The sequence below is a fragment of the Ranitomeya variabilis genome, chromosome 7 (genome assembly GCF_051348905.1).
Source record: "Ranitomeya variabilis isolate aRanVar5 chromosome 7, aRanVar5.hap1, whole genome shotgun sequence".
NCBI classification, from domain to species: domain Eukaryota; kingdom Metazoa; phylum Chordata; class Amphibia; order Anura; family Dendrobatidae; genus Ranitomeya; species Ranitomeya variabilis.
The window spans coordinates 68,453,151-68,479,933 of record NC_135238.1 but is presented as its reverse complement, the minus strand read 5'-3'; the positions used below and the strand labels follow the sequence as shown (position 1 = coordinate 68,479,933).

The following is a 26,783-nucleotide window of genomic DNA, read 5'->3' as shown; positions in this document are numbered from 1 at the left end:
GAATCCCATAGAACACCTGTGGAGAGATCTAAAAATGGCAGTTTGGAGAAGGCACCCTTCAAATATCAGGGACCTGGAGCAGTTTGCCAAAGAAGAATGGTCTAAAATTCCAGCAGAGCATTGTAAGAAACTCATTGATGGTTACCGGAAGTGGTTGGTCGCAGTTATTTTGGCTGAAGGTTGTGCAACCAAGTATTAGGCTGAAGGTGCCAATACTTTCGTCTGGCCCATTTTTGGAGTTTTGTGTGAAATGATCAATGTTTTGCTTTTTGCTTCATTCTCTTTTGTGTTTTTTTTTCATTTAAGACAAATTTAATGAAGATAATAATACCAAAGAATTTGTGATTGCAATCATTTTCAGGAAGAAACTGAGTATTATCTGACAGAATTGCAGGGGTGTCAATACTTTTGGCCACAACTGTATATAATAATACTGAGCAGTTTGTTGGATGAATAATGAGATGCAGCTTTTGTCTGTAGATAGTGAATCAAATGCATTAGGCCAACTATTGCTCGTGTTGGGGGGTAAGTGGCTTATTCCTACACAGGGGGCCACCAGGGGATTCACCTGTTCCCCTGTTCACCAGTCCAAACCTGGCAGCAAGGTATGCGCTGATGTTTTATGGTGGGTGCACACGGTCGGTTGGACATTGCATACTTGTGCAGCGTCCAACCTGCTGCATCCAGATGTTACAGCATAGCGGATGGAAGTTCAAGAAATCCCATGCCTACTATGCGTGCACCGACGTGGACATGTGCTGCGTCCAAAGCGCTGCCAATTACTGACCGTCTGCACACACCCTTAGAGAAAACCATAGCTTGAAGATACATGCATCTTCTCCACATCACTCCAGGTGATTCATAGGTCTCTCCCCACATCTTCCACATACACGTAAAGGCCTGTCAATTAGAGTGGTAGTGTGAGAGGGTGAGAAGCAGCCATCTGTTAGTATCAGACTAGTCTTGTTTCTCCGTATTTTCGGATCTTTAGGTGTTCTCTGAACTGAACCGCCAGAGCAGTCCAAAGAAAAACATACCTGGCTGCAGTGATGTAGCCAGACTCTGATACATGCTGCCCGTGGTAAGAGCAGCATAACTCTCATTTTTGACAATCAGCCTTTCTAAAGCTCACAGTTGGGGGCTGCTATTCTCAGGCTGGTAAGGGGCCATGGATATTGACCCCCAGCCTAAAAAACAGTCCGCAGCTGCCCAGAAAAGGCACATCTATTAGATGCACCTTTTCTGGCGCTTTGCCCGGCTCTTCCCACTTGCCCTGTAGCGGTTGCAAGTGGGGTTGATGTCACCTCTATAATGTCAGGTGACCTCAAGCCCACGGCTTAGTAATGGAGAGGTGTCTATAAGACACCTATCCATTACTAATCCTATAGTTGTATGTTAAATAAAGACACAGCCAGAATAAAATCCTTTATTTGAAAAAAATACAGACTCCTTTAATATTCTAAATTAAACCATACTTACTGCAACGCCTAATTTCCCGAAGCCCTCAATCTCCTGTAATAAAAATAAAATAAAAAAACAACAATATAGCATACCTGTCTGTTGTTCTGTCCCATGCTGTAATTCATGCTTGGGGGCAAAATAGTTTTCAACCTGGATGGTGCCAAGATGCGACACGTCTGAAAACTACAGGTGAATGAGCTGCTGAGAGCACAGCATCATTCACCAGCGGTGACATCATCAAGGCCTGGCTGAACTGCGGTGATCTCAGGACCGTGGGAAAATGCCAGTGATGATGTCACCGCTGGTGAATGATGCTGCGCTCTCAGCAGCCCAGTCATCAGTGGTTTTCTTGGCTTCCGGTCCAGTGATAGTGAAAGATCTCACTCTCTCTCAGATGCTGTCAAGGCTTTCAGGAAAATCAAATTACTGATAAGTACTTATAATTTTCCGAGCAGAAAAGAAAAGTCTGCAATAACTCTGCAGCTTTCTAAATTTTTGAGTAACAGTAGATCCTACTGGTACAGATTAGATGGCCACAGGGGTGGGCATAACATTGGTGCAACCTGTGTGGCTGCATGGGGCCCCAAGATGTAAGGGGGCCCATTTCTACCTCCAAAGCAGGTGCAATTTTTGCATTTTTAGGAGCTCTTTAGCTGCAAAGGTCCCATGTATCGTTCTTGCACAGGGTCCCTTTTCTGTCTCTGTCCGCCATTGGATGGCCATATATAAATCCAAGAAATACTGAGAAGACCCATAAGCCATTCCAAAATAGATCAATAGAGAAAGGAGTTTGGTTAAAAAAAAATTGTATTAATGTACTTACAAAATGACACAATAGTGAGAAATATATGCAAGAAAGCCAGCATCTTGTATATGTCCCATCATTGTGTCATTTTGTACGTACGTTAATAAAATACTATCTTGAGCCTTTACAATTCCCCTGTATTTGGAACGTGAGTGGGCACTTAAGTGCACACACATATCCTACGTGCATACACTTTGTCGCAGGGCTGTGGAGTCTATAAAATGGATCGACTCCTAAAATATATAATAAATAGGGTACAGTAGTACAATGCAGGATGTGCTTTAAATGTTTTCATAGGAATTTGGGAAAGTTCTGAAATATCCTATAAATGTCTGTTCTGTTCCTGATCTCAGGATCTCGGCTTTTAGTTGAGATGAATCTGTGCTGCACTTTATATACATGCTCAGTAGTGATCGGGGCTGTGGGGTTGGAGTCATGGAGATGAATCTGTGCTGCACTTTATATACATACTCAGTATTGACCAGAGCTGGGGAGCTGTAGATGAGATGAATCTGTGCTGCACTTTATGCACATGCTCAGTAGTTACCAGGGCTGGGGAGCTGTAGATGAGATGAACCTGTGCTGCACTTTATGCACATGCTCAGTAGTGACCAGGGCTGGGGAGTTGTAGATTATGTACATGCTCAGTAGTTACCAGTGCTGGGGAGTTGTAGGTGAGATGAATCTGTGCTGCACTTTATGTACATGCTCAGTAGTCACCAGGGCTGGGGAGTTGTAGATGAGATGAATCTGTGCTGCACTTTATGTACATGCTCAGTAGTGATCGGGGCTGTGGGGTCGGAGTCGGGGAGATGAATCTGTGCTGCATTTTATGTACATGCTCAGTAGTCACCAGGGCTGGGGAGTTGTAGGTGAGATGAATCTGTGCTGCACTTTATGTACATGCTTAGTAGTGACCAGGGCCGGGGAGCTGTAGATGAAATGAATCTGTGCTGCACTTTATGTACATGCTTAGTAGTGACCAGGGCCGGGGAGCTGTAGATGAGATGAATCTGTGCTGCACTTTATGCACATGCTTAGTAGTGACCAGGGTCGGGGAGCTGTAGATGAGATGAATCTGTGCTGCACTTTATGTACATGCTTAGTAGTGACCAGGGTCGGGGAGCTGTAGATGAGATGAATCTGTGCTGCACTTTATGTACATGCTCAGTAGTCACCAGGGCTGGGGAGCTGTAGATGAGATGAATCTGTGCTGCACTTTATGTACATGCTTAGTAGTGACCAGGGCCGGGGAGCTGTAGATGAGATGAATCTGTGCTGCACTTTATGCACATGCTTAGTAGTGACCAGGGCCAGGGAGTTGTAGATGAGATTAATCTGTACTGCACTTTATGCGCATGCTCAGTAGTGACCAGGGCCGGGGAGCTGTAGATGAGATGAATCTGTGCTGCACTTTATGTACATGCTCAGTAGTCACCAGGGCTGGGGAGTTGTAGATGAGATGAATCTGTGCTGCACTTTATGTACATGCTCAGTAGTAATCGGGGCTGTGGGGTCGGAGTCGGGGAGATGAATCTGTGCTGCATTTTATGTACATGCTCAGTAGTCACCAGGGCTGGGGAGTTGTAGGTGAGATGAATCTGTGCTGCACTTTATGCACATGCTCAGTAGTGACCAGGGCCGGGGAGCTGTAGATGAGATGAATCTGTGCTGCACTTTATGTACATGCTCAGTAGTCACCAGGGCTGGGGAGCTGTAGATGAGATGAATCTGTGCTGCACTTTATGTACATGCTCAGTAGTGACCAGGGCTGGGGAGGTGTAGATGAGATGAATCTGTGCTGCACTTTATGTACATGCTTAGTAGTGACCAGGGCCGGGGAGCTGTAGATGAGATGAATCTGTGCTGCACTTTATGCACATGCTTAGTAGTGACCAGGGCCAGGGAGTTGTAGATGAGATTAATCTGTACTGCACTTTATGCACATGCTCAGTAGTGACCAGGGCCGGGGAGCTGTAGATGAGATGAATCTGCGCTGCACTTTATGTACATGCTTAGTAGTGACCAGGGCCGGGGAGCTGTAGATGAGATGAATCTGTGCTGCACTTTATGCACATGCTTAGTAGTGACTAGGGCCGGAGAGTTGTAGATGAGATTAATCTGTACTGCACTTTATATACATGCTCAGTAGTTACCAGGGCTGGGGAGTCAGTCATGGAGTCTGAGTTGGATTCAGGGAAAATGAGGAGTTGAAGGTTTAACACAAAGCTCTACTGTCCTGTTGTCAGCATAGAGTTATCAATAATACACAAATTGCCAAAGACAAATAGGATTCCTACAGGCAAATTATGACAGTATGCACATTGCACGCTCTCAAGATTCGTTACATAGAGTGAAGGGGTTTTTGGGCTGAAAATAATATCCTACAGATAAGCATTTGTTTGATCTTTCAGACAACCTTGTACTGGAATAAATCATGGCCACTAATGTATTTCTTCATGTACAAAAATGCGGTGGCAGTAGCAATGATTTAGAGTCTCGGTTACCTAAGGAAACGGGCAGATCCTGTTAGAATTGTCATGTAATTTATTATATTTTCTATTTATCTTTTTAGACATCAAATGAAATCCAGGAACAAAACCATGCGGATGAGGAGCAGCAGGCAGACATGGAAGCGATTACTTTCTCAAAAGACACGGTCTTATCAGACATCCATATCCGGATCCAGCACAAAAGGCAGCTCATGGTCAGACTGAACGCAGCCGGACAGCCAGGTAAAAGATGTGATGACGCTGGCGCTCGTGAATGTATCTGTCGTGTAGTGAATATTTTGGAGACGGTTGCGTTGCTGTAATCTCTCATCTGCTCTTCAGTAGCGCCTGCGAGGACTGCAGCACATTACAATGGCAATATATACCCAGCAGATGGGAAATGTGGAAATCGTATGCGGTATGGAAGAGGCCCAGCTTTGCTGGTCTTGTTAGCATTTTTATGATTTTTCTAGGTGGACACATTACTGATGCAGCCTCCGTTGACTTGATTTGAAGTATTGCTGCATCGTAAACAGTTCAACTCCTTTTTCCTTTCATTATGTGCATCCATTAAAGAATCAGCATAATTACAGACATTAGGTGAATTATATCAGCATATATTATTTATACAGTGCTATAGAAAAACTGGTACAGAAAGTGTTTTTGTGCCTTGAAATTGCTTGTGAGAAATTCGCCTCTCTGTGTCTTATTGCCCAAAGGGATAACATAACACTATTAAGTGTATTTTTAACTATTAGTGCCCATACACCTTCAGATACGGTAGTTCTTATTCTTCTTATGGTGCACCTTGAGATATGGATTATCTAGACCCGTGTTCCCCCAACCCCTGTCCTTAAGAGCCACCAACAGATCATGTTCTCAGGATTTGCTTAGTGTTACCCAGATGATAATTCCAACACACCTGTACAATATTAGGGAAATCCTGAAGACATGATCTGTTGGTGGCTTTGAGGACTGAAGTTGGGGAACTCTAAGCCCTAGGATGGGCCGCATGTATCGGAGGCGTTGGTGCATGTTATATCGGGGCTGGATATGCCAGAACAGCACTTGGATTAGAGTGGAATAGCAGAGCTGGGTATGCTGGATGGCATGTACAATTGTGATACACACAGAGCGGAATATGCAGGACAGCAGGATTCCTGACATGGCCCTAGTACGGTAATATTATCCCCATCCTGGCTCTCATCTTGTAATATAATCTACAAGACTATAATAATGTTCCCCTTCCTTACCGCTATAATGTAATAATGTTCCCTGCCCTGGCCTCCATCTTGTAATAATATCCTGCATTGTGGCCTCCATTCTTTAATATTGTTCTGGCCCCTCCTATCTTGTTATCCTGGACCCATTCCAGACCCTATCCTCTAATATTCTCCTCTATTTTGGCCCTGTTACAAAGTCACTGGCAAGGTACTGGAGGGGAGCTTTGTTTCACTAAAGGTGTTTAGTTTCAGTGATAAACTAGGAAATTGCTCCTGCAAACTAAGTGCTGAAAGGGGTTAATCAGCCATGCTTAGTGCTAGGTTGAGAAAACCGCTGTAGAGTGGGAGGAGTCCAGAGGATGAATACACAGCCTTCTAGGGCATTCAGTGTGGGGTGGGCCTGGCGGTGCAAAGCTCTGGAGCTCTGTTTTTCATGTTAAGAAAAGCTGAACCTTTTGTTGGTTGTTCCCGAAGTGGGCGGATTCCCATGGCAACAAGGACTGTGCCATACGTTTGTTTTTGTTTTCCTTTTAAGCCAGGAAGGACACGCTTGTTTTTGCTAATGTTGCACCCTGTGTCTACCTCTATGTGCAGCCAAGTGACCCGATCTACCACAGCCTCTATACCAAAAATCTGGACCCCATTCTATAACTGAATCCCCTTTATTGATCCCTATGGTGTCATTTCAGAACCTATGATGTAACAATGTCTCCTGTCCTAGACCCCACCTGGTAGTAATGGCCTCCATCCTGCCACTCTTCACATATACACAAAAAGAATCAAATCCCCCCAAATATTTTTCTTACCTGTTCTTGCTCCCATGGCGAGCAGTGACCTTTACCTGCTTCATAGCTGGCACAGGGTAGTGGTGCATGGCAGTGACGTCATGCTCCGCCTCTGACATGCCGGTAATGTCAGCTGCCACTTTCTGATTGGCCATCGGTGTGTGTGTATGGTGGATACGGTGCACAGAGCCGATGGCTCTCTTCACCACAATTCATTTCAGCCAGTGTGCGTCCAAAGATGAACATTCAGCAGAAAATGGCGCTAGCGTTAGGAGACTCCCTTCCTCCCCTGGATTGGTTCTCATTCTGGCTCTGGTGCCCCGCGTGCTGCATATTTGAGACCCCTGTCCAGGGCTGTGGAGTCAGTAGGCTAAGTCTCCGACTCCAACTCTGACTCCTCAATTTCCATGACACCGACTCCAACTATGACTCCGACTCCCTCACACATGGCTCATGTTTAAGTGACAAATTTACTGTGGTAAAATGGTAACATCAGGCTTTTAATCATTATTATGATACAATATTTAAGCCATTTAGATAATTATTGGAATACAACTTTAGAACAAAACTTTTTCATATTTACAATTTATTATACACTATGCAGTAAATGTAAAAAAAATTTTAAAAAGTTTTACAACATAAACTTACTGAATAACATTTATGCAGTCTCTGAATTTGTTCTGAGAAATAGTATCACCTCCACCAGATCCTCCTTTATAGATGACCTCAAATCTGACCTAATTATTTTAAGGCTAGAGAACAACCTCTCTACACTAACTTGGGTTGGTGTATGAACACAAGGAATACAGAGCAGGCAGGCAGATAGAAACAATAAGACCATGGTAGAAAAAACAGGTCAATAAAATATACAGAACAGCCTGCTAGCTATGAATATAATAGGACAACACCATGCTGAAACAGCAGAAAACAACCAAAATAAAAAATGGTGTAACACATCCACGTGTAAAAAGATATAAACTTTATTAAATAAATAAATACAATAGATAAGGAGAACTGACAATAGTGGGTAAAACAGCAAAATAGCCACCATAAATCGCATGGAGACACTAGACCGCTCCTCATGTAAAACAATGCATAATATGCCTAAACAGGGATTCTCCCATATACTGATGAAATCTACTACAGCATATAAATAGAGTAATATAAACTGAAATAAACATATATAGCGTGTAGATACATGGTCAATAACGGTGGGAACATACCCAAGATGTAACTGAGGAGAGGAAACGGCTCCAGCTTACCCCTACGCGCGTTTCGGCGATCCTTCTTCAGGATCAACTTGGGTTGGTGGCAAAGCAGTAACCACATGGGCAACATCTCTAACAATTTCAGGGTATAAAGGAATTGTCTCATGCACACTCCAGTTTTGATGAACGATTGAACTCTTCTACTTTGGGAGCAAGTGAAAAACGTTGCTGAAATATGGTCAATCTGTTTTCTATGGGAGTGGAATCTTTTCCCTTCAGCGACGCTTTGCCTGCTCCATGTCATCCAAATACTTGTCGAAATCAACCTCGTCATCTGATTATAATGAAGAAACGGCAGCAGCAGCACTGGCAGGACCCGAGTCCTCTTGCTCTTGGCCGTCCTTTACCTCATCTTAACTGCTACCCCAAAGCTTCTTTTCCTTTAGTAAGCTCCTGATCATCCAGCAATATACGATAACTCGGGTTCACATAAACAGCTGCCAGAAGAATTTTTTATTTTCTAATAGCAGTGTCTTTCTCCGTTTCTTTGAAGCAGCAATGCCATCTGCGATTAAACCTCATCTTTGGGACAGGCAAAACAACAAGTTCTTCCACTCCTTTATAAAAATACCAGGAGTTAAATCTCAGCTTGTAACTTTAGTTACTGTAAATGTGTGATGAAGAAATTCCTTCAATTCAGCCACCTGTGTCTATTGACCTCCATGTAGTGTTACCTGAGGGTTGGCCATATCTACAAGGAAGGGTTTCAACTCAAGCAATCGCTCAATCATTAAATAGATGCTTCCCCACCGAGTGGCTTGATCCACAATTGCCACTTTTCCAGCACATCTCTTCAAAATGGAATCAACTTTAGGGGTTCTGGCAGCAATAGCCAATTTCCTTGCTTTGCTAATCAGAGTTCCACCATGTCCCTCTTGCAGACTATCTCTTATTGCCAGCTGCAGCGTGTGCACAACACAGGGCATATGATGAATAGGAAAGAGGTGTGAAGCAGCTTCAACAAGATCATCTACTTGTAAAGAATCATTTTGCTGTTCTCCTGTAGTAATATCTGTCTGTTCCTCCGTTATGGGAACAGGACTGTGGCCTTCTATCTCCAACATACTGAATGTGAAATGTTCTTCTAGCTGCTCTTCACCTTCATTATTCTCATTCATCAGTTTAATTGTACTTATCATGTTTGCAGCGTTATCAGTTACAATAGAAGGAACCTATTCTTTTTTGAGTTCATAATTTTGCAGAACTTTTTCCACTAAGGTCTGAAGAAACTGGCTGCTGTGAAGAGCATTAGTGTCCTTTACTACTAGCATCTTAGTAACATTTTTTTTGTTGTCACAAACATATCGAACGTTGATAGCAAAATAATTCACTGTAATGTGTGCAGGCATCCATTTTAAGAAACACAAATCGTCTCTTGAGTCCTTTTAAAGATCTTCCTTTTGGTTAAGGGCTTCTTCAATCACTAATTTTCTAATACTTTCTCTTTCAAGAGAAACACCAAGTTTGTGGCCCATTTCTCCATTAAGAGCTGTAAAAGCTGTTTGTGCAAATAATGATAATGGTACACTGTCCTTCATAACAAGCTTGATGAGCTGTCGTTTATACACATCTTCTGTCATTGTTACAGTAACTTTGTCACTTACAAAATATCTTGTAACTGATATTTGAGATGCTCTTTCCTCCTCCTTTGCCTGGCGAGAATTGCTGGTCTCTGGTTTCTTGGTGCTGATGTGCTTTGTAAACGTCTGGGTGGCAGCATTGTAAATGTCTTCTTAGATTGGAAGCTCTTGAAGGAGCATTTTTGTCACTGCCTGATTTTGGCATCATAGCATTGTTTTCATCTGCATCACTTATACACTGACACACAAAATGTTTATTATTTTGAGTCACTGTGAAATGCTCAAATACAGCTAACTTCATAAGATGCTTCTTTGTAATTATGTAAATTCGCTCTCAAAATAATTTTGTCCTATAAAAAATAAGGTACCGTATATACTCGAGTATAAGCTGACCCGAGTATAAGCCGACCCCCCCCCCCTAATTTTTGCCACAAAAAACTGGTAAAACTTAATGACTCGAGTATAAGCCTAGGGTGGAAAATGCAGCAGCTACTGGTAAATTTCAAAAATAAAAATAGATACCAATAAAAGTAAAATTAATTGAGACCTCAGTAGTTTAAGTGTTATTGAATATCCATATTGAATCAGGAGCCCCATATAATGCTCCATAAAAATACGCCCCATATAATGCTCCATACAGTTTGATGGGCCCCATAACATGCTCCATATTAAAATATGCCCCATATAATGCTGCACAAATGCGGATTATGACCCCATAAGATGCTCCATACAGATATTTGCCCCATATAATGCTGCACATGGCCCCATAAGATGCTCCATACAGACATTTGCCCCATGTGCTGTTGCTGCTGATTAAAAAATTACATACTCACCTCTCAGACCCCCGGCACTTGCTATTATCACTTGCTCCCCGTTCCACTGCCGACCGCCGCTGTGTCTTCCCCGTCCTGTGCACTGACGTTCAGGCAGAGGGCGGCGCGCACTAATCGCTTCACCGCACCCTCTGACCTGAGCGTCACCGCAGAGGACGCGGAAGACACAGCGGCGCCGACGGTGGAACGGGGAGCAGGTGAATATCGCGCACTGAGTTATACTCACCTGCTCCTGGCGCGGTCCCTGCATGTCTGTTCCCTGGCGCCGGCAGCTTCTTCCTGTAGTGAGTGGTCACATGGTACCGCTCATTACAGTAATGAATATGCGGCTGCACCCCTATGGGAGCGGAGTCGGGTCCATATTCATTACTGTAATGAGCGGTACCATGTGACTGCTCACTACAGGAAGAAGCTGTCAGTGCCCGGAGAACCAGGGACGTGCAGGGACCACGCCAGGAGCAGGTGAGTATTATTACACAGCTCCGCTCTCCCTCCCTGCCGACCCCTGGGTATGACTCAAGTATAAGCCGAAGAGGGTTACTTTCAGCCCAAAAAAGTGGGCTGAAAATCTCAGCTCATACTTGAGTATATACGGTATATTGTGATTTTTGCTAGGGAATCATGCACTGTATAATTTAGGATATAATTAAACCAATCTTTGCATAAATCAGTAGGACGGATGATAAGTATAAAGTTTGTAAAATATGTTAGAGAGCTTTACTCTGAACTTTCATTGTCAGGCTTGTCTCAGGGTACAGCTCACTAAATGCTTCACATCATATTTCTTCAGTCTATGAAGAGGGGAGGAAGGAGGGAGCATGTTTGTGCTGAATCACATTGCAGAACACACACATACAAATATATATGTTCTCATCGATCCTGTTACTGTATTTCTGAATTTGAGATGTTAGAAAACAGTTTTTCCCCTTATATTCTATGTATAGTGTATATACGTCATCAGGGAAGCTAATTTCTCCAATCATGAGCTAAGAGGAAAAACAAACTAAAACATCAATACTGAGACAACATACAGTATACTGGACTATTGATTTATGAACAGTTTATTGAACATTTAGATATGCTTTAACAAGTACTTGCTTTGATCCTGCATTCCTGTTCACTCCAGAAGTTCTGAGATAAATGAAGGCTTTCCTTCCCTGTGTGTTTGTATTTTTCCCCTTATCTGTAGAGGAGGAGCCTCACTACTTATCATGAACATAAACTGCAGCACAGATTCATCTCAGCTAAAAGTCTAGATCTTAGATCAGGAACAGGACAGACATTTATAGGACATTTCATAACTTTCCCAAATTCTTATGATAACAATATTCCCCACAAACTGCATTGAACTACTGTACCCAATTTATTATATATATTATATATTTTCGGAGTCGGTCCATTTTATACCAACTCCGACTCCACCAAAATGTCCTGAAACTCCAACTCCACGACTGCGACTCCACAGCCCTGCCCTTTTCTAGAGGAAAACTTGCTGACTGCTGGGGGTCTCTGCAGCCCCATCCTGAATGAAGCGACTGTGCGCGTGTAATGACTAGAGGTCCTAATAAGATCCAGTAGGTCCTTTTTGGAAGTGCATCTGAACAGCAAGGTGGATTGCTGTTGAGGGGAGATAGAGAGAAAAAAAAAAAATCTATAAATCTTCAGCACAGCGAGGGTGAGCGAGCTGAGTGTGACCTGAGCGTAAGTGTGAACGGCGGTAAGTGTGTGACTTGTGATTCAGTGAGGAGGTATTTGGAAGGCCTTTAACAAATACCTGTGTGAATTTGTGTGAGTTGCTGAATTGGGAGTAGCTATATTCATAAGGAGTTAACTTAGGGTGGGGGCTCATAATTAAGGGGATATAAGGGGCAGCTGTTTGGGGCTCAAGTCCTTTTTGGAAGTGCATCTGAACAGCAAGGTGGATTGCTGTTGAGGGGAGATAGAGAGAAAAAAAAAAAATCTATAAATCTTCAGCACAGCGAGGGTGAGCGAGCTGAGTGTGACCTGAGCGTAAGTGTGAACGGCGGTAAGTGTGTGACTTGTGATTCAGTGAGGAGGTATTTGGAAGGCCTTTAACAAATACCTGTGTGAATTTGTGTGAGTTGCTGAATTGGGAGTAGCTATATTCATAAGGAGTTAACTTAGGGTGGGGGCTCATAATTAAGGGGATATAAGGGGCAGCTGTTTGGGGCTCAAGTCCTTTTTGGAAGTGCATCTGAACAGCAAGGTGGATTGCTGTTGAGGGGAGATAGAGAGAAAAAAAAAAAATCTATAAATCTTCAGCACAGCGAGTGTGAGCGAGCTGAGTGTGACCTGAGCGTAAGTGTGAACGGCGGTAAGTGTGTGACTTGTGATTCAGTGACTTTGGAATCAGGGAGTTTGCAAGGGAGGAATTGCTTCTGTTTTTTTTTTTTTTTGGTTTAATTAATACTTTGTATTTATTTTTAATTAACGTTTCTGTGTGGTGCAATCCCCATTAGGAAATGTGCTCCACTATTGTTAATGCCATCCAGTGTACATCTTGCCACATGTATGCAGTCCTTGACCAGCCGGTCGAGGGTGCATACTGCTGTGCGAGATGTGAGCACATTGTGCATTTGGAAACCCAGATACTGGATCTAAATGTGCAGCTGGCAACACTGAGATCCATAGACAATATGGAGAGGAGTCTTCTGCTCACAGAGCAGACGCTCAATGGGATAGATGAGGAGGGGGATGGTAGGATGGAGCTGCAGGACAGTGTGGCAGTTAGCTGGGTGACAGATAGAAGGCGGGGTAGAGGGAAGAGTGCCAGGGAGGCTAGTCCTGATCTGGCACACCCCAATAAGTTTGCTAAGTTGGCAAATGAGGGGGGTGCCAGTACAGGGGTAGCACTGCTGCAGCCAGGCATGTCCTCTGAAAGCCGGAGGAGTGACTGCTCCAGTAAGGAGGGAAAAAGGAGAGCAGGGCAGGCCAGACAGGTGCTGGTAGTGGGGGACTCAATTATTAGGGGAACAGATAGGGCAATCTGTCACAAAGACAGGGATCGTCGGACGGTGTGCTGCCTACCTGGCGCTCGAGTCCGACACATCGCTGATCGGGTGGACAGATTACTGGGAGGGGCTGGTGAGGACCCAGCGGTCATGGTGCACATTGGCACAAATGACAAAGTTAGAGGTAGGTGGAAGGTCCTTAAAGATGATTTCAGGGAATTAGGCTGCAAGCTGAAAGCAAGGACCTCCAACGTGGTATTTTCCGAAATACTGCCTGTACCACGTGCCATGCCAGTGAGGCAACGGGAGATTAGGGAGGTTAATAAGTGGCTCAAGAATTGGTGTAGGAAGGAGGGGTTTGGGTTCCTGCAGAACTGGGCCGACTTCTCAGTTGGCTACAGGCTCTACGCTAGGGACGGGCTGCACCTCAATGGGGAAGGTGCAGCTGTGCTGGGGGAGAAAATGGTTAGAAGGTTGGAGGAGTATTTAAACTAGGGATTGGGGGGGAGGGTATTCATTTTATAGGAGGGGAAGATAGTGCAGATAGAGACCTGGGCACAAATAAGGAAGTTGGGGGAGGCGGTGGCATGAGGGGTGGGGTTAGAACAGTTAGTAATTTAAGAAAGAATAGAGGTACAGAGAGTAACATCAAGTGCATGTATACTAATGCCAGAAGCCTCGCCAACAAAATGGATGAATTAGAACTAATGTTGTTGGAGCATAATTATGACATGGTGGGGATATCTGAGACGTGGCTGGATGAGAGCCATGACTGGGCTGTTAACTTGCAGGGCTATAGCCTTTTCAGAAATGACCGTACAGATAAGCGAGGGGGAGGGGTGTGTCTATATGTAAAATCTTCCTTAAAACCCATCCTTCGTGATAATATAGGTGAATTTAATGAAAATGTAGAGTCCCTGTGGGTGGAGATAAGGGGAGGGGGAAAAAATAATAAATTACTGATAGGGGTTTGTTATAAATCTCCAAAACTAATGGAAGCAATGGAGAATATCCTCGTAAAGCAAATAGATGAAGCTGCGACTCAAGGAGAAGTCATTATTATGGGGGACTTCAACTACCCTGAAATAGATTGGGGAACAGAAACCTGCAGTTCCAGCAAAGGTAATCGGTTTTTGACAACTATGAGAGACAATTACCTTTCACAACTGGTTCAGGACCCAACAAGGAGGGGGGCACTGCTAGACCTAATATTAACCAACAGGCCAGACCGCATATCAAATATAAGGGTTGGGGGTCACTTGGGGAATAGTGATCACAAAATAATAAGTTTTCATGTAACCTTTAATAAGATGGGTAGTAGGGGGGTGACAAGGACACTAAACTTCAGGAGGGCAAATTTCCAACGGATGAGAGAGGATCTTGGTGCAATTAACTGGGACGATATCCTGAGGCACAAAAATACACAAAGAAAATGGGAGACACTTATTAGCATCCTGGATAGGACCTGTGCACAGTATATACCGTATGGGAATAAACATACTAGAAATAGGAGGAAACCAATATGGCTAAATAGAGCTGTAAGGGGCGCAATAAGGGACAAAAAGAAAGCATTTAGAGAATTAAAGGAAGTAGGTAGTGAGGAGGCATTAAATAAATACAGAAAATTAAATAAATTCTGTAAAAAGCAAATCAAGGCAGCAAAGATTGAGACAGAGAGACTCATTGCCAGAGAGAGTAAAAATAATCCCAAAATATTCTTTAACTATATAAATAGTAAGAAACTAAAAAATGACAGTGTTGGCCCCCTTAAAAATAGTCTGGGTGAAATGGTGGATGAGGATGAGGAAAAAGCCAATATGCTAAATGACTTTTTTTCATCAGTATTTACAAAAGAAAATCCCATGGCAGACAAAATGAGTAGTGATAAAAATTCCCCATTAAATGTCACCTGCTTAACCCAGCAGGAAGTACAGCGGCGTCTAAAAATAACTAAAATTAACAAATCTCCGGGCCCGGATGGGATACACCCCCGAGTACTGCAGGAACTAAGTACAGTCATTGATAGACCATTATTTTTAATCTTTAAAGACTCCATAATAACAGGGTCTGTACCACAGGACTGGCGTATAGCAAATGTAGTGCCAATATTCAAAAAGAGGACAAAAACTGAACTCGGTAATTATAGGCCAATAAGCTTAACCTCTACTGTGGGTAAAATCCTGGAGGGCATTCTAAGGGATGCTATGCTGGAGTATCTGAAGAGGAATAACCTCATGACCCAGTATCAGCACGGGTTTACTAGGGACCGTTCATGTCAGACTAATTTGATCAGCTTCTATGAAGAGGTAAGTTCCGGACTGGACCAAGGGAACCCAGTGGACGTAGTATATATGGACTTTTCCAAAGCTTTTGATACGGTGCCACACAAAAGGTTGTTACATAAAATTAGAGTAATGGGGATAGGGGAAAATATGTGTAAGTGGGTTGAGAGCTGGCTCAGGGATAGGAAACAAAGGGTGGTTATTAATGGAGCACACTCGGACTGGGTCACGGTTAGCAGTGGGGTACCACAGGGGTCAGTATTGGGCCCTCTTCTTTTTAACATATTTATTAATGACCTTGTAGGGGGCATTCAGAGTAGAATTTCAATATTTGCAGATGACACTAAACTCTGCAGGGTAATCAATACAGGGGAGGACAATTTAATATTACAGGATGATTTATGTAAACTAGAAGCTTGGGCTGATAAATGGCAAATGAGCTTTAATGGGGATAAATGTAAGGTCATGCACTTGGGTAGAAGTAATAAGATGTATAACTATGTGCTTAATTCTAAAACTCTGGGCAAAACAGTCAATGAAAAAGACCTGGGTGTATGGGTGGATGACAAACTCATATTCAGTGGCCAGTGTCAGGCAGCTGCTACAAAGGCAAATAAAATAATGGGATGTATTAAAAGAGGCATAGATGCTCATGAGGAGAACATAATTTTACCTCTATACAAGTCACTAGTTCGACCACACTTAGAATACTGCGCACAGTTCTGGTCTCCGGTGTATAAGAAAGACATAGCTGAACTGGAGCGGGTGCAGAGAAGAGCGACCAAGGTTATTAGAGGACTGGGGGGTCTGCAATACCAAAATAGGTTATTACACTTGGGGCTATTTAGTTTGAAAAAACGAAGACTAAGGGGTGATCTTATTTTAATGTATAAATATATGAGGGGACAGTACAAAGACCTTTCTGATGATCTTTTTAATCATAGACCTGAGACAGGGACAAGGGGGCATCCTCTACGTCTGGAGGAAAGAAGGTTTAAGCATAATAACAGACGCGGATTCTTTACTGTAAGAGCAGTGAGACTATGGAACTCTCTGCCGTATGATGTTGTAATGAGTGATTCATTAATTAATTTTAAGAGGGGACTGGATATCTTTCTGGAAAAGTATAATGTTACAGGGTATATACACTAGATTCCTTGATAAGGCGTTGATCCAGGGAACTAGTCTGATTGCCGTATGTGGAGTCGGGAAGGAATTTTTTTCCCCATGGTGGAGTTACTCTTTGCCACATGGGTTTTTTTTGCCTTCCCCTGGATCAACATGTTAGGGCATGTTAGGTTAGGCTATGGGTTGAACTAGATGGACTTACAGTCTTCCTTCAACCTTAATAACTATGTAACTATGTAACTATGTAACAAACCGAGACAGAATCTCAGAAATCTCAATATTGTCTTTACTAAAATAACAGTAGGGGTGAGATTTAGTATTTGAAAGAAACAGACTGAAATCTTCTTATTGAATACACTCACTCCGGCGGAGCTGAAATCAATATGCCAATCCCAATGTTTCCTTTTTGAGTGTGTTACACTGGGATATAGAATAACTTTACCTGTCCAAAAGATCAAATCAGGTACTAAGAAATAAGGTGTAAATTGGCTGAGGTGATATTATGGGACTCCTTGGGATGGCATACTGAGTATAAATAGATAAAAACCCACAATACAGTATCTATAAATATAACAGGAGCTCTAAAACACTTAATCTAAGGATACCCGGGTATCTATTATTATGGTACCTTTAACCTGAGGGAAGTCTCTACTCAGGCATATAACTTGCATTGGCTGCAGCCAGTTCCAAGATCTTCGGTGCCAAAACAGCTATAGAAAAACAAAGCTCCACGTCTTACAGTTCTGTAGCCTCAGGATACGGTACAGGATAGCACTTCAACGGGGCTTGTCTGGATCCCTCTCAACACGGAAGGAACAGGATACCATCTCTCTTCCAGTAGTCGCTCACGAATTCTCATGAGAGCAAACCGCCTGAATCTGCACAGGAGGTTTTTTATTACTTCTCAGCTCACCACAAAAGGGATTCTATAGAGCTCTACAGTCACTCAGCTCTCAACAATTCTCTGTCCTTGTTCCATAGCAGAACCACAGGTTCCCAAGATGAAGGGGTGAACACCTACACACACCTACACACACACACACACACACACTCACTCACTCACTCACTCACTCACTCACTCACTCACTCACTCACTCACACACACACTCAGCAAACAGTCTTAACAGAGTCCAGTCTTCTTGCTTTTTCTCACCTGCCCCACACACAGCGTCTATCATAGCCGTCTTTCCTTCAGGAAGCTCGCTTCAGTGTTCCTAAACAGCAGACACTAGACCCCCCCCCCACACACACACAAACACTTTCCCGGGCTTTTTCTCTTAGCTCAGACGTGCAGCAGGGTCCTAATGCCCTCCTGATATTATCACAGTTCATCCTCTTACACGCGCGTGTGGCCTCTACTCCATTTTTATGTCTACAGGATAGGGAATAATTTGGTGGCTACAGTGATCAAAATGGTTTTCCTCTTCCCCACGGATAGGTGATGCTTTGTTTTTTGGGGAATAACCCTTTAAGCACCGAGTCACCAAATGCAATATTTTGTGATAAAGTTAATCGAAGTTACACAGTTATCTAATGTAGTAGTTGTCCCCAGGTGGCTTGTTGTTGCTTCTGCACCAGGCTATGATTTATTTCCTTTTTGTTCATAATGTACGTGATGCATAAAGTGAATTTGTGCCCATAAATATAGGCAGCCAGCTCTGTGCATAGTACTTCACTACAAGGTCATTATTGTGCGTGGAATGTTTTGCCTAGAGTTGTCATGGCAGGATGCCTTTTACGTCTGGTTACAGAACATAAGTCTCTAATAACCCACAGTTAGAAGTTTTGAAGTTGAAAACTGGGAGAATTTTTATAAATAGTGCCTGAATTGTTCTTTCTTTCAGAATTGCCTTTGTGTTGTGTTTCCTGTGTGCTGTATTCAGAGGGATTCTTCTAGAGTACACAAATTATAATTTCCTATTAGATTCTATTACAACTCAGTCTTAAAACCTCTACACGACTGGATGGTTTTTCCTTTATTTGTGCCTCATATTTTTCCTCTCCTTTTTTTTCAAGAGCCAAAACTCTTTAATTTAAAAGTGTAAAAAATGAAATTATAATTGTAATTTGTATAATAAAAAAAGTATTTCTTTTATAAATTTCAGGGGAAAATGGGGTGTGATTTGATATTGTCAGTACTCATTAGGGGACTTGAATCGTCTGATCACTTGTTCTCTATGCTGTATTGTAGTATACAGACAATATTATGTTCTGGACTAGGAAGCCCAGCCACAAGCTGGCAGCCCACTGGTGCACATACAAACATACCGTTTACATGTCAGTGATTGAGAATGGCATTTAAATAGTTGAACAGGAGGAATCGGAGTAATCTCTGGTCGCTGCCGTTATAGAAAAATGCTAGCTGTGTATTACATCTGGTATCTTCTTGGTTTGATGCAGGCTCAGCTCCTGATCCTGCTCCATACATATTACTTCACTTGTCAGTAAGGGGCTAAGTGCTAGTCTTTGGCACAATGAATCCAAGCTGATCGGGATTTTGTGTACAGGTCTCGTTCCTAGACAGCGAATACACAAGTGATGTACGTGAGCTGCGGTCTATTTCCCCTTACTCTGTACTCAGGAAATATAGATCTTTAAACGTTTATAATGCATCATTGGGTTAATATTACACTTTCTAATCAACAGAACATTGAGTATAACATTTTATTAGCAAATTAAAGCCCCCGTATACAGTACTGTGCAAAAGTTTTAGGCAGGTGTGGAAGAAAATGCTGTAAAGTAAGAAGCCATTCAAAAATAGACGTTAATTGCTAACTAAAACAATTTAATAAAACACAAAGTGAATGAACAAAAGAGAAATCTGAATCAAATAAATATTTGGTGTGACCACCGTTTGCTTTCTAAACCGAAGGATATTGCCCCCAAAGAGCCTTAATCCCAACTTTTCTTTACAATAACAAATGCAAACATTTATATAATAATAATAATCTTTATTTTTATATAGCGCTAACATATTCCGCAGCGCTTTACAGGTTGCACACATTATCATCGCTGTACCCGTTGGGGCTCACAATCTAAATTCCCTATCAGTATGTCTTTGGAATGTGGGAGGAAACCGGAGTACCTGGAGGAAACCCACGCAAACACGGAGAGAACATACAAACTATTTGCAGATATTGTCCTTGGTGGGGTTTGAACCCAGGACTCCAGCGCTGCAAGGCTGCTGTGCTAACCAATTGGCCCAGGATGTACAGTGTTACTTACCGGTACCAATCCTCGACTGATCTCTACCCCAGTATCTGTAATTGGCTGGGGGTTCATCGCTGTAGACCCCATTTACGCCTTTTCTCATCCATTGGATGTGGTGACCGGAGCTCAAAAATAAACATGGCTGCTCAACAGGTGTCTGGTCCATAGGAGATCCCATAAATCAGGGCTTCTTAAACATTTATTTTTCTACTCTTCCTCATCAGACAGATCAAGGGAATGCTTGAGCCTAGGTAAGTTTATACTAAAATTAAAAAAAAATCTCTCAATTTTCCATTTTATGTGCCCTAAACCCAATATATCATTAGAATAAGTACAAAATGAGTAATTTATGTTGCAAAGCTTAGATAGGACTGTGCAGCCTATGATCTGTTCTAGGAAAACTACCTCCCAGCTGCACCACACAAACAGCTAGAGAAGGGGGTGAGGCTGGACTCAAAGTTTGAGATGCACCGATCTGGTAGATACAATTAGAGGTTTTGTAAACCTTAGACACTGCTGACAGGGTTGCCAACCTACTAGTCAATATTCATTTATTTTTTTCAGTGCAACAGAACCAAAATTCAAACTTTGCAAAATCTGTACACATATATGTGGAGCGCCCCCCTACCACAGGGCCACCGAGTCCTAAGTACCGGGTCTCCCTTCTGCTCTGGCGATGTCACGGTGGCTAGACCCCGGCCTGTGACCCTGTTAAGGGGGATCCAATAAAGGAATAACAGTTCGATGTGTGGGTGGTGGTGATGATGTGGTGCGGTGCCGGTCGCAGTAATTAACGAGGACACCAGGTTGCAGTCTCTTTACCTCTTTACTGAAGGCTCAGGATCCTCAGTCTGGAATACGGTTAACCGGGCGGTGAGAGTCCGGCTGGTCCGATGGCACCTCCAGAGCTCCCTTTGCAGGTGGAAATCTGTGCCTACCTTCTAGCGCTTGTGTGTTGCGGTCCTCCCCTGCGATGCTTACGGGATAGTCCCCACAACTGTTGTGTCTGTTTCTGAAGTTCCCTCACAACTCGATCAAGATGTTCTGCTTCGTCCCCCAGATTATATGGCTAGGACGCACCCGTATGACGGGTAGGCTCGGAGTTCTTCCGGGACCCTAGAGTCGCCCCTCTCCGAATGTTGCCCCCTATGTCTGCTTAGGTGATTTGGGTGAGACAGCCCGCCTATAACTGACTGTCCTGCCGTAGGTTTGAAGTTAGGCCTGGAGCTCTATACTTCCTCGGCGTTTCCGGCCACCGGCTGCGCGCCTCAGTAGGATGTTGCCTCGGTCTTACAGCACGACTCCTACTGGCGTTTCTCCTTGTTGCGTCGATCTCGTTTCTCACCCTCCTCAATACACCTCGCTTCTTATCCTTTCTCCGGGCACCGCCGCAAGGAAGTGCAGGCGCGGTCCCTTCACGTTCTCTCTAGTTCGCTAGGCCTCTGCCAGGATCCCACTCCTGACAAGGACCCCCCTGAGTCTCTCCCCGCAACACCCTCTGCCACAGGATGTTGCCTGTTCGATTCCCCAGTCAGCTTCTGTCTAACTTCCTATCTAACCCCCAGTTTTACCAGACTGTGAGGAGTGGCCTAATACATAGCGCCCTTAGCTCCCCCTGAAGGCCAGACTGTGAAGTGCATTGGTGTCTGTGATACCTGGTCAGGTGAACTCCTTCAGTGCCATCAGACGTACCATCACTCCCCTTAGTGGCGGAGCATCAGTACTGCAACGACCAGGACTCTGGGGCGCTGCATATGCTTTGCCCCATGAAGACCACACCCCTGATATAGTGCACGCCTGCTAAGAGGTCCAGAATAAGAGCTGACCCTGAGAATTACACCCATGACGGAGAATAGAAGTGTGTGTGTGTGTGTAGATTGATAGATAGATATATGTATGTATATGAAAAAGACCTGACCAGCACCTCCTAAGTGTGAACAGGTGCAAGCTGCATAATATAGAAAATGAAAACACAGCAGCACTCTATATAAGCCAAGATATGTGCAAACACTGAACACATTGTCCAATTCATGTATGCCCATCAAATACTCCTCCCATTGACCAGCAAGTGATTTTCATCAGTTCTACTAACACATTTCGATTGTAGGCTCATAGGCCGGGAGAGAGATGTTTGTCTATTTAACTGTAGGCTGATAGCTCAAGAGGTATGTACAGTAGATCAGGGACCCATCAGAAGGAGGTCACCTTGCTGTGGTTGATAGTGCATAAATTGGCCAATTCATGTATTCCTGCGAACCTTCATCTTTGTAAGTTCATCCTACTGAGTAATACAGTTTACATTCAGTGTTTTCAGTGTTTGCATATATCTTGGCTTATATAGAGTGTGTGTATATTCTCTATGTACCGCTCAACCCGGGTGGTGAGGATTTTTATTGGTACATCTATACAGTGTCTTCAATAAAATGTTGCCGGAGACTGCGGTATCTTTCCATAGAGATAATGGCTGCTGTTGGTGATGACAGCTTCAAAAGGCCTCCTGTATGGAGAAACTAGTCGCATGCATTGCTCAGGTGTTGTCATGTCGGACGCTGTTCAGACCAGGTCGTTCGACAGACAACGGTAATTCCGCTTTTGACCACTATTTGCTCATTGGCGTCGGCTAGATTTTATCTAGCTGTTCAGGGGTTAATTTACCTGATCGTCGGATTGGAAGCTGGGCCATGCCCATTGCCTTTAAATAGTTCTCCTGATCATTGGGCGTCGCCGATTATAGCTTCTGTCTTGTGCGTTGTTATCTCGGTCTGGAGTGGAGAGCTGGTTGTTGGAGATTCGTTGCTGGTGGTGTATATTCCTTAGTCTTATTTACTCCTTCCTATATTTGTATTTATTTTGCCCTGCACATTTATAGTGTATTCCTGAGTGACTGCGGCGTGGTGTATATTTTTCTTTACCCTTGTCTGTGCTAACTGTGGGTATTGGTGTATTACCTCTTCACTGGGTGGTGGGCGGTTGGTTTTAGCCTAGGGTTGAAACAGGAGACAGGGCGAGGGTCGAGGCCTGGACATGCACACCATCAGTGTAAACTCCAGGTAGAGGGTCAGTCAGGATTTCCCTAGTCTGAGGGAAATTGCAGGGGCCCGGGTTATTAGCTCTCGCTCACCTAGTCTCCCCGTGACAGGTGTGATTTCAGCTCATTCTTCCACACAAACACTCTCGAAATCCTGAAGGTTTCTTGGGATCCTTCAATGAACTCTGAGGATATATTAGCTGATGGGTTCTCTTTCAGTTTTTGTTTAGCCTCCACTAAATATTTTATTTTTATGTTTATTTTTTTTTTCCCCAGTTTTCCAAACACAATTTAAGATTCTATGGAAAAGCAATACATTAGAAACTGCAAGTAATAAGGAAGAAAACCGCATCGATTATGAGAATGAATCATTACTCTCTAGAGAAGCAACTCCTCGTGATGTGCAGGAATTAGAATCTCTGCTTGATGATGATGGAGATTTGGAAGTCCAGAGAAGACCACCATCTGCTTCTGACAGACCTGAATCGCCAGATTGTATCCGCAATGTTGTGTGTCCAACTATTCTTACAATAGGGAGTGAAGAAAACCTTGAGGAAGAGGCTTCATGTAATGCTGAAGATGTAATTAAAATAGGTAGGTGTAGATTGTACATGAACATTGTGTCCTTTGTAACTCCTACCATACTTTATGTAGAAGGTGTTATCCAGTTTGCAAAATCATTTGTATTCACCATGTTAGGAAATTCTTATGGCAGAGGGGTCCTCTATTCACGATCCTCACCTCTTGGCCAGCGTAGAGGCCAGATAGAAAGAGCGCCTCACTCTCTGGAGAACACCTCCTGTTCAGGACGATTTGCATGACTCCATTATGGCAGCCAGACCAGGGCAGTCTACACTAATGCACCCGACACTTACACGGCTCAACAAGAAGTGTAAAATAACTGAATTGAGCTTGCCACATTTGCAATCTTTTTAGTCAATTGCAAGGAATGTTTTCAGTTTGGATAGTCTATATAGGATCAAAAAGGTTATTCGACCAAATAAGGGCAGAGATTGGTGAACACTTTATATTTTTTAATCTTCTCTTGCTTTTCTCTGCCCCTTGCAATTCTCCTACTGTTATATGCATTTGTTTGATGCACAGGCAGTCCTTCTGGACCATGGTGGGCATAGTACAGAGGCTATTAGTGATGCCCAGGGAGCTCTGACCAGATTATCTGAGGCAGGACTAGTCTGAGGAAAGAGAAGCCCTACCGGATTACTCCTGGCTCATGTGGATGAGTCAGATGTCTGTATAACTCGGACGGGGATCACAACGCAATGCTCGGACTGGCTGTCTGCTCTCCCAACCAGGTGTGACTGCATGTATTTCTATGCAGCTGTTGCGTTTGGGTCAGGAGGGCTGACGGCCAGTCAGAGCAGTTGCGTTGCAGTCACTCTCAGAGTTATACGGCCGTCTACCTCTTCCCTTTATCTGAAACACAAAAGTCTGTATTCACAGCAGGATAAAGAGCTCTGTTGTACGAAACACATCATCTATAAAACGCTAGGTGGGATTTCTTTTATTTTTTTAATCTTTCTTGGGGTCACTGACATTTTTTTTTTAATACAATGCTCCAAATTTAGCGCTTTCCTTTTTAAATGCAGCTCACTTGACTTGGAGTTATTAAATTATCTATAAAACCAATGATAATAAATCCATCTTTTGCCATATTCTAAGGTCTCTAATAGCAGTAGCTTGAGACAGCTTGTATGTGATCATTTTAAAGGGAATCTGTTTAGGATAGACAATGATTATTAAATCTGTAAGTTAAAGTGTGCCCTTACACTGCCGGTAGGCGGACGGATAATAGCCTGGTTACACAGGTAGCACTTCATGCTCACAGAACAGTGGTTACTGATTGTTCTGCATACGTACACTGTCACAATGTGCTGTCGAAAATGATTATTTTTCAGAGACCGTAAAAATCATTTTACCTGATGACTGAGCGTGTTGCTTAACCATCCCTCCATTGATTACCACAGTGGTCAGTTGAACTGTGTGTGGTGCTCCAGCTTAGCCTCGTTAAGGGGAATCTATAAACAGGTTTTTGCTATTTAATCAGTCAACAGCATAATAAAGGTCATGATAGGCTGATTTCAGGGATTTGTCACTTACTGGCCTATGTGTTGTAGTTTCAATACAATCAGTGTTTTTTCAGCAGCAGATTACTGCCAGACTAGGTCTCACATGGAGACCAGTCAGTCTAATCTGTGTAACTCCGCCCCTGCCACTGATTGGCAGCTTGCTGACAATGGACAGTGTATACAGGAAGCTGTCAGTCACTGGTGTGGGCGGGGTTGTACACGTAGCACCATTCTGAGCACTGCTACATCTGCTGCAGATTAAACAGGGATTCCTTCAAAACTGCACCTAGCAGTCCAATATGTGACTGCTCTCAGAATACAGTGCAAAAAATGCTGACATTTTCCCTTTAAAGTAGATGAGCTAGAAATGCAGTGCTACAGAGGAAAAAAGTGCAGGATACCGGATCAGACCATTACCCGCCATTTATCGATGGCTTTTCCAAAGATTAGCCCATAAATGTCCTAATACTGAAAAAATAAAGGAAGCAGCAGACTTCAATCTTTGCAGTTAAAGTTGTCCACTACTATAACCTTTTTTTTTTTTTTTTTCATAAATCTTGCTATTATGTGCCACTGAAAACATCTACTGTGTTTATTTTAGCAATATTACCTTTTATCATGCTGTAGCAGCACATCTTTAGAGCTGGATCCGGCTCTCATGGGGTTAATCGACAACTTCCTTTCTCCTGACTTACTGTGCTCTAATACTACAAGTTCCATGATGCATTGCACTCGCCTGTAACTCTGCACCTCGCACACCCACTCCAAAACACACCCAAACCCCTCCCTCCTCTCCCCCCTCTATCTTCAAAAAGATTTATGATGTCATTTCTGTCCAACCTCCTCTTTTACATTTGTCCAACCCACACTCCATTACACACAGATAAATGGATGGATAGATAGATAGATACAGAGATATATCTATATATCTATGTCTATTTCCATAGATATGTCCATGTCCATGTTTCTAAACCCCTTCACCCCTGGAGCTTTTTTGTTTTCGTTTATCGCTCCCCTTCTATCCAGAGCCATCATTTTTCCATCAATATGGCCATGTGGGGGCTTATCTTTTGCGGGACAAGTTCTACTTTTGAACGACATCATTGGTTTTACCATGTCGTGTAACAGAAAATGTGAAACAAATTCAAAGTGCAATGAAATTGCAAAAAAAGTGCAGATGTAAAAAAGATCTGCAGTTTTGCTGCGGATGTGGGTCCGAGAAACGCTGCAGCTCGGGAGGATGGAAGTGTGTGGGCGGTGACGGTGTGCGTGTATGTGTGTGCGGGCGGGGTCTGCGGGCTGTTCGGATGTGTGTGGCGCTGTGCGGGACTGTTCAGGTGTGTGCGGGGTCTGCGGGCTGTTCGGATGTGTGCGGGACTGTTCAGGTCTGTGCGGGGTCTGCGGGCTGTTCGGATGTGTGCGGGGTCTGCGGGCTGTTCGGATGTGTGCGGGGTCTGCGGGCTGTTCGGATGTGTGCGGGACTGTTCAGATGTGTGCGGGGCTGTGCAGGGGGTCTTATGGGGTGTCTGTGCAGGCATCATCCGATGGAACTACAAGTACGCAGCATCCAATCTGCAGCTCATTCGGATGTAATCCGGACAGTGGACACACACCCTACGCTATCCATAC

General features: G+C 43.5%; 1 protein-coding gene across 3 annotated transcripts in view; it reads left to right on the top strand.

Annotated features, from left to right (window-relative positions):
* Nucleotides 1–26,783, top strand: part of METTL22 (methyltransferase 22, Kin17 lysine) — a 256,306-nt gene that overhangs the window by 42,342 nt on the left and 187,181 nt on the right. For all 3 annotated transcript variants that reach the window (XM_077275255.1, XM_077275254.1, XM_077275253.1), the window contains exons 2-3: nucleotides 4,842–5,001; nucleotides 23,344–23,661. In XM_077275255.1, coding sequence (XP_077131370.1) covers nucleotides 4,842–5,001; nucleotides 23,344–23,661 — 478 coding nt within the window. The remainder of the gene's footprint in view (nucleotides 1–4,841; nucleotides 5,002–23,343; nucleotides 23,662–26,783) is intronic.